Source organism: Suncus etruscus, chromosome 8, assembly GCF_024139225.1.
Source record: "Suncus etruscus isolate mSunEtr1 chromosome 8, mSunEtr1.pri.cur, whole genome shotgun sequence".
NCBI lineage: Eukaryota > Metazoa > Chordata > Mammalia > Eulipotyphla > Soricidae > Suncus > Suncus etruscus.
This window is the reverse complement of record NC_064855.1, coordinates 16,630,147-16,638,649: the sequence shown is the minus strand read 5'-3', so window position 1 is coordinate 16,638,649 and position 8,503 is coordinate 16,630,147. Positions and strand designations below refer to the sequence as shown.

The following is an 8,503-nucleotide window of genomic DNA, read 5'->3' as shown; positions in this document are numbered from 1 at the left end:
GCTTCATGCAATGCAATTAAAAATTGAGGGGCCAGAGCAATAGCACAGTGAGTAGGGCATTTGCCTTGCATGCTGCTAACCCAGGTTTGATTCCCAGCATTTCATATGGTTCCCCAAGCCTGCCAAGAGTGATTTCTGTGCACAGAACCAGGAGTCACCCCTTAGCACTACAGGATGTGACCCCAAATTTTAAAAATATTTAAATTTAAAACGGAGCTTAGAAGGCCAGAAAATGTAGTTCAGTGTTAGGGAACTTGTCCTATATGGGAGGCCTTAGATTTATCCCTGTCACTTCAAAACAAATAAAAACACTATTGAGTAGCATAGTTCAAAGACTATCTTACAATGCTGAAGCAAGATGGAAAAGACTTTCAGGATAAATGAGTGTTCATGACTGGCAACTCCCTAAGTTTGCTCCATAAAACACCAGCAGATGTGGTCTTGATGATCCCAAGCACCAAGTGAGTGGTACTGGTGGCCCAGGTAGGGAAACATAATGTCTGTATCCACAAGACAGAGAAGCAATGGGAGTGACCCTGGCATGCACAGATCCAACAGCCTGAAGGTGTGGCTCCTTTTTAAAATTCCTCTTCCAATGAGTGGCTAAAGAAACTGTGATACATCTACACAATGGAATAAAACAAGTTAGGAATAAAACAGTTAGGAAAAAATGAAATCATGAAATTTGGATGGATATAGAGAATATTATGCTGAGTGGAGTGAGTCTGAGGGAAAGGGATAGACATAACATAATCTCACTCATTTTGGGAATATTGAAAAATATAGTATGGTAATAATATCCAAAAACAATAGAGGAGACCAAGAGGATCAGTCACTGGTTGGAAGCCTGCCACAGGTACGTATTGGAGCAGTGCATTTAGGACAGAGAAGGGACCACTATGACAATGACAATGATAGTTGAAATTTATCAATCTGGATAAGGACTGGATGCTGAAAGAAAATAAGAGTGGGGGCCCGGAGAGATAGCGCAGTGGTGTTTGCTTTGCAAGCAGCCGATCCAGGACCAAAGGTGGTTGGTTCGAATCCCGGTGTCCCATATGGTCCCCCGTGCCTGCCAGGGGCTATTTCTGAGCAGACAGCCAGGAGGAACCCCTGAGCAATGCCGGGTGTGGCCCTAAAACCAAAAACCAAAACAAACAAACAAACAAACAAAAAAAAGAAAATAAGAGTGAAAGGAAACAAAATAAAAGGAAAAAGGGAGAGAGAGAGAGAGAGAGAGAGAGAGAGAGAGAGAGAGAGAGAGAGAGAGAGAGAGAGAGAGAGAGAGAGAGAGAGAGAGAGAGAGAGAGAAAGGGAAGAAAATAAAATGTCTGCCCTTATAGGCAGTTATGGGGAGTGCAGGAGATCCTGGAATCTGCCAGGAGTGATCCCTGAATATACAGCCAGGAGTCAACCCGAGCACTGCTGAGTGTGAACCCCAAACAACATGATTTCAGAAACAAAGGAAACACCACCCTCCGGGAGAAATGGCCCCTGAGAGGTTGAGCTCATCAGTTGTTGCACAAATTCATTCTGCGAGTCACGTCACCCCTCCTGCATGATGATCCCTCGCCTCCACTGCTTGCCTTTGCCAAGCAGCGGTCAGTTCCCCCGACTTCCTATCCCATCACGACCAGGATTTGAGGAGTTACACTGCATCCAGACTGGCTAGGTTTTCTACTGCTTTATTTTGGAGCAAAAGATGACATTCCTGTCCACAGGGCAAGTCTCCTCAAGCTAAACAGAAAAATGCTTGGGGTGTGGACAGGCTGAAAATGGCAGAGCAGGGGATGAGATGCTAGCATGGGAGGAACATGGGAACCAGGGACAGCACAGCTTATTAAGGGGTGGAGGTCTGGACCAAAGAGACAGAGTTCTGTCCCATCCCCAAAAGGGATGGAATTCTGGACCAAAGATGTGGAGGGCTACCCTAATTAAGTGGAGCTCTGCTCTAAAGGGTGGGATTCTGTGCCTGCACCATAAGGGTTAGGTGTTGGTGCTTTCCCTATCTTCAGGGATAGGCCCAAATCTGGATTCTCCTTGAGGCTGTGGAAGAAGGACATGACTTTGTCCTTCAGGTCCTTCTCCAGGAAGATCAAGTGATCGTCCATGTAGCTTGCATGTGGGGCCAGCTTCTGCCCAAATTCTTCTACTTTCTGCACCATCACTTTATTGAATGTCCCAATATAAGGTGATACCTTGTGCTGAAATTCTTCAGCCTGCTTGACTACTAGACTGTTTAGTTCAGTCAAAGACTTTGTCAGCTCATTGGTGGTGTCTTTCAACATGGCCTCAGGCAGGGGATCCAGCTGCTTCCATACTTCCTGGATCCTGGCAGAGAGGTTGGCCATCAGCTGCAGTACTTCCTTCTTTAACTGGAAGGAGAGGCCCTCCAGCTGGTCTTCGAGTTTCTGCGTATCCTTTACAAAAGGGATCAGGCTACGCCTCAGCTCCATCATGGACTGGCTGATTGTCTTCTTTATTTCGTACTCAAGTGCCATCAGGATCGACTGCAATTCAAACAGGTACTTGGTGATGTGCTTCTTGATCTTGTTGGGCAATGAAGACATCAAGGCCGTCAGGCCGTCTGTATCGTCACTCAGCCCCTTCTCCAACTCCTTTTTGATTTTTATTATCTGAGCATTTAAATCACTCATGCTGTCAACACAGTCTTTGAGCACATTCGAGTAGGGCTCCAACTGCTTCTGCATTAGGTGCACGTTCTCTTTCATCTTCTCTTTCACTTCTTGGGAGTGGGACTTCATGTCAGCTTGCAAGTCTTTCAACTCCTTCTGGATCTCATCCTTTTTTCTCTTTAAGTCCTTGGGGAAGAGCTTGTGCAGGTCTATGGCAAAGGGCACTAGATCGTTCTCTATCTCTTCGGGAAAAGACTGGTTATAGACTACTGCAACGATGCTTTCCTGGAAGAGGGCTCTATGGAGGAAGGGCACAGGATGCCCAAGTTATACTTGAGGATATGTGGCAGGACCTCCTTTTGGGCAGGACCTCCTTTTGGGAGGTGGGGTGCTCATGGGAGTGTGGGTACATTGGTTGTGTTCAGGGATTAACCCTGATTTTGTGCTCATGGATCACTCACGGCAATAAGCAGGGTATTGTGTGATGCCAGAGATAAATTGTGGTTGGCAGTGTGCCAGGCAAGAACGGTACACTGTACTACCTCTCCTACCCCAGGATCAGAGTCTTACCAGTAGAGTATCTCTCCTGTTCTGGGATTTCAGAGTCCTATCCCTGTATGATCTCTCCTGCTCTGGAATCTCACAGTCTTCTATCTATAGTATTTCTACTACCTCAGGATCTCAGAGCATTACTTACTCCTGCACTATCTATTTGGGGGGTGGAGTGGAGGACTATAAATCAGTTCTCCGAAGTCTGGGAACACTCCTGCTTTTCCCCCTTTAGGGTCTCCCTGATCCTCCAACTCAGTGCCAGGGTTCAAACAGGAGGCTGGGCATTCAAGGCACATACACTCATACCCTGAGCTGTGCCTCTCTCCAGGACTTTATCTGTCACACCCAACTGCTGATGTCAGTGTGTGTGTAGGGGTCCTGTGTCCTCCTGACTCCCCCTTGGTGCTCCCATGGGAGTCCAGGATGTGTGAGAAAAGTGTAATGGCTAAGTGAGCACCTTAGATTTCTCACTGGCCCACTACCCCCTGTCAAAATCACAGTCACCCCTAAATGTGATATGCAAGGGACAAGAGTGATCTCTGAGGCATATCTCGGGGGTTTCAAACTCGAGGCCCGCAGGCCGTTTGCTGTTTTTTGGCCCTGCCCTAGAGAAATCTTTTTTCGTTTTAGTTGTTTGGGTCACACACCCCAATGTTCAAGGCTTACTACTGACTTTGCACTCAAGGATCACCCCGACTTTGCCTCCTGCGGCCCCCAGGTAAATTGAGTTTGAGACCCCTGGTAGGTGCACTGTGACATGGGAAAATGTCAATAATAGAAAGTCACATTCTGTCCCTCCCCTGGCAGTCTGTCACTGGTTTCTTCACCGATGTTCTCCCTCTCTGAGCCTTCAGCAGTGTCCCCTCCTTTGTGTGCCCTGATTTCACTCTGGCCTGTCCTTCTCCAACATAGCTCAGTTTATCTGTCCTCACCCCACCTCAGAGCCTGGGGATTTCCCTGTGGCTTTGTGTCCCACAGGTCAAAAACAGTTGCCTGAGACAGCCTGTACCCCTATTGGCATAGACAGTCCCCCTTGGGGTGTTCAGAGTTCCCAGATGAGTTGGTTGGGTTCTGACTTTGGCCAATGTTAACACCTTTTATAGTCCCCTAAAAATTGCTTCCCACTTACTTGAGCTTCTGGGTCAGTTCAGCTATCTGGTTCACAGAGTCATTGGCATCGCAGTTCTGCTGGCTGAAATAGTCCCACACCACGGTGGCAACTTCATCAGCACTAACCACAGTGTCGAGATCGTCATCTTTTATCTCATGCAGGGCACCTGCCACAGCACAGTGGGTGAGATGGGGCTGGATGAGGTGAGCATTAGACCCACTTTCCTCCCTGGAGTTTGTGCAACCATACCCATCCGTGCCACAAACCTGACACTGTATTGTGATTATGAAAGACACGGGGCAGCCCCTCCCTCCAGCTTTGGCCTGAGGTGTGTTTCGATTCTTCCCACACTCAGCCAGAGTGGCCCCACCTGAAGGTTCTCTACTCACTGCTGCCAGCCACCAGGGCCAGGGACATGATCACAGCCTTCAGGATCATCCTGGGCTGCTCCGGCCAAGCCTCCTGCTGCTATGATACAGCACCTTTCAAGGTCCTGTAAAATGCAGACAATGCAATTGAGGTAGCTGCAGGCTACAGAGCCGCCCCCCCCCCCGCATTGACATGCCCACCAACTGCCCTTCTGTCTCCTTCCTAGTGACTGCCTGCTGTAACATGCATTCCTGGTGACCCAAAACCATCACTAACAGAAAGTCAAGTTCTGTTCATCCCCACGCCTGCCTGGCAAAGCTTTGTCACCATGTCCCTCTTCTCCAAAACTTCCCCAATGTCCCATCTTCCCTTTCTGGATAGCACAGGTCCTGTCTCTCTGGAAGGCAGCAGGGCCCTGCCACCCACCCTCCTGTGCCCTCAGAGTTGCTATGGGATCCTTAGTCCTGCTCTGAAAAATTGAAATTGTTTTTTTATGACATCATTGGTTTATGTCATAAAAGGGGTCACTTCTCAGAATGTGTGATCCAAAACCACATGGTAGCTGAGAGCAGACAGTCAGAAAAGAGCTTCTGAGCTTTACTTACACCACATCAGTGATGGAACTATGCAGGGAACTCTCAGAGCTCCCACTGACACCCCCACTGTGTTCCTGCCAGGAGTGAAGCAGAGGCAAAGTTCATAGTTCCTGTCTCTGTTCCCCATGGGCTCTCACCCTAACATCCACCCACCCAGCCTCAGAGGCCAGATACTAGATGCAAGACCCACAAATTATATTGGGGGCTGGGAGTTCAAGGTCCAGGGGAGCCCAAAAAGGGAGGTGGCAAAGCTCTGGCTTGAGAGTCCTATGATCACTGACTTTCAAGATCCTTTTTCATCTACCTCTGACTCAAGGCTCCACTGGACCCCACTTGAGTCCATATCTCCATGAGAAAAGCAAGATGGCTGGCTGTACAGAAAGTTAGATGTTTATCTTACATTCAGCTGCTCTGAGTTCAATCCCTGACTTTCCCTCTGTTTTTCTGAGCAATCCTTGTAGTGATCCCTAAGCAGTGAGTCAGGCAGGAAAAAAGGAAGCCTGAGAGATGAGAGAGCAACACTAAGGCTCCAAGTAGCATAGGTTTACTAAATGAGCAGCAAAAAATGGCCATCTCAGGAAGAGAGTGTGGGTCAATTCTACTGTGTCGAAGTCACACCAGCTTTGACCATCTTCCTGTGTAATTTTACCTGACTGTAAGACCAGCCCGTTTCTGGGAGGGGTCTTTGGAAGGTAACAAAAGGATTGCTTCGGGGGTGTAAAGGGGATTGAGAGAGATTCAGGAGGAAGCAGCTAGAGAGGTTGGCAGGACGGAGAGTTATCAGGGACTGGTTTAAGTTCAGGGCGGCTTATGGAGCCTACTTAAAAGGTTAGTTGAGAAATCACACATATTGGCCTATTATTATTAAAGCTTCATGTCTCCTGAAACCTGACTGCCTGTAGCATTTCCTCGCTGCCACCCTGAACACGCAGACCCACTGGCAGGAGCGGTTGCAGACGTGTGGCCCTGGGCCAGCAGAAAAAGGCCTCACCATCCACCCATTATCATCCACAACCATTCAGGACTCTAAAATTAATATGCATTTCAACAAACTCGCGCTCGACCATTGATTTGAACCCTGGACCAAAGAAGACAGAGATGATGATGAGATTCTTATTCTTGTGTTTGATTTTGGCTCTATTCAGCTGGAGTGAGCCCAAAAGCCTGGGCTCAAGTGTTGCCTTTTCTGAAACATGGCAGAGACCCCTGCTGTGGTCAGAAGAGCCAGTGAAGGAGGGGAGCAATCCTGGAGCACCCCCATCCGAGGCCCAGGACTGTGACTTTTCTGCAAAAAGACCTTTTTCCAAAGAACTCGGCCTCCTCAGGGAGACCACTAATTGGGAAAGGAACAGGAAGAAATGGCTTCACTGAAAGGACTTATTTTTGATGATGAACTTCAGCCCCAACAAGATTTTGGCCTTTGGAACTAATGGACTTTCAGTTTAGAACACTGTGCTTTAGATTCTGCATGGCTGCAGTGTCAGAGAACTGTCCGAGTATTGTCAGTGGTGGCAGCAATCAGAAAGAAGCACCCGACTGTTCCCTATCTGCTAGCAGGCAAAAGGGGCACAGTGACCGGGCAGGGCAGAGAGCTGACAGGCTGCAGCTGTGGAGAGGCTCCGGACCAGGCAAGTGGAAAGGCCCACGTCACTCCCGCCAGCCTGCTCGGCCTGGGATTCCATGGAACTAAAGCCACACGGCCTGGGATTCCATGGAACTAAAGCCACACGGCCTGGGAGAAGCCCACAGTTTATTCACGTGTGGACAGATTGGTGATGGGATTTAAAAAAATGGGAGAAAACAGCAAAGCCCAACTGAGAAGTTGATTTTTTTAAATAACCTCCTTGTATTTTAACTGTTTCAGCTTCTTTCTTTTTTTTTTTTTCTTTTTGGTTTTGCAGGCCATACCCATTTGATGCTCAGGGGTTACCCCTGGCTAAGCGCTCAAAAATTTCCCCTGGCTTGGGCATATGGGACGCCGGGGGATCGAACTGCGGTCCTTCCTTGGCTAGCGCTTACCTCTAGCGCCACCTCGCCAGCCCCAGTTTTAGCTTATTTCTATCCTAGTTGCGTCAGTCATTTTCTTGCTGGTTTAAATGTGTTTATAGTTTTCCATAATTAATGTTTCCAATTGCATAATGTTTTATTGTGTATTTTACAGGTAGTAGCCTGTTGTCAAAATGTATATTCTGTATAAATGTTCTTTTTTTTATTTTATGAAGACAAAGATGCAAAGAAAGAGGGCAAGGTGAAGTTACAGTGGGAAGACAATCACCCATAAACAGAATTCTCAAAAGAAATCCCCTTGCTAACACCTTAATTTTTAATTTTCAGCCAAAAAAACATTAAGAAAAATAAAACAAAACACATGCACAATTACTTTGTCCCTCAAGTCCCCGGATTGTAATACATTATAACATTTCTTAGCAGTACACAAAGCAATCTAAAGCCACAAAATTTAACATTAAGGCTATAGTATTGTTGACACAGTTGATCATAATGTTATTTCATTAAGGATGAGTCAAAGGAGCACAGTAAATATGGAGTTAGAGTGGCAATTGTTTACATAGGCCCAGCAAAATATAGGGGACATGGAAAGGAAAAGCCTTGGCCTAAATACAAGGAAGGAGACCTTACCCCTGAAGTTTTCTGGCATAAGACCAACTCTAGGCTCCAGGAATACTAAGTTGTCCAACTCAAGTCATTATCTGTAGCGCCAATACACTTTATTTTTCACACAGTCACTGTTGTTGCTGTCAGGTTTCTGTAGCTAAGGATCCTGGAATATTTCCATATCCTACTTCAAAGTCAGGATAATGTGAAGTGTCCTATAGTTTCACCTCACAATTAGAGGGTGATGCAGAGAGCTTGGTCCTGAAAGCAGGTTGTTGTTGTTAAGTTTTTGGGTGTTAAGGGAAATCTCTGTTGAGTAGGTCTATGCCAGAGCAGTGGTAGGGTCTTTTCTGGTAGAGGATTGCTTTCAGGTGATGTAGTACACAACCGTAGTTGTTTTGTAGATGGCATCCCTGGTTCAGGGGTAAATGGACAATGCCTCTTCTTCTGAGGCCTGAGCCAGATCATTATAATGTTCAGAGTGTAAGGTCCCACTGCATTACAAGATTTGTGTGTTCCCATCTGAATTAGATAAGAACGTGTTTGTATATATAGCAATTTCCCATTTTAATGTGCCCATGCAAAGGAAGAACAATGCCACATGGCATGATTGGTGCCTATAGGGA

The 8,503-nt window shown here is 46.9% G+C and overlaps 1 protein-coding gene across 1 annotated transcript; it reads right to left on the bottom strand.

The window, feature by feature from the left end:
- Positions 1-1,934: 1,934 nt before the first annotated feature.
- Positions 1,935-4,737, bottom strand: LOC126015827 (apolipoprotein A-IV-like). Its single transcript, XM_049778407.1, has 3 exons — positions 4,689-4,737; positions 4,318-4,465; positions 1,935-2,934 (listed from the first exon to the last, which is right to left on the bottom strand). The coding sequence occupies exons 1-3, from the start codon at positions 4,735-4,737 to the stop codon at positions 1,935-1,937; spliced, it is 1,197 nt and encodes a 398-aa protein (XP_049634364.1).
- Positions 4,738-8,503: the final 3,766 nt, after the last annotated feature.

Coding starts and splice junctions, on each gene's coding strand:
- LOC126015827 (XM_049778407.1), bottom strand. CDS start 4,737: ATGATCCTGAAGGCTGTGATCATGTCCCTGGCCCTGGTGGCTGGCAGC. Junction 4,466..4,688: donor GGCCCTGGTGGCTGGCAGCA/GTGAGTAGAGAA, acceptor GTGCTGTGGCAG/GTGCCCTGCATGAGATAAAA. Junction 2,935..4,317: donor GAACTGACCCAGAAGCTCAA/GTAAGTGGGAAG, acceptor CTTCCTCCATAG/AGCCCTCTTCCAGGAAAGCA.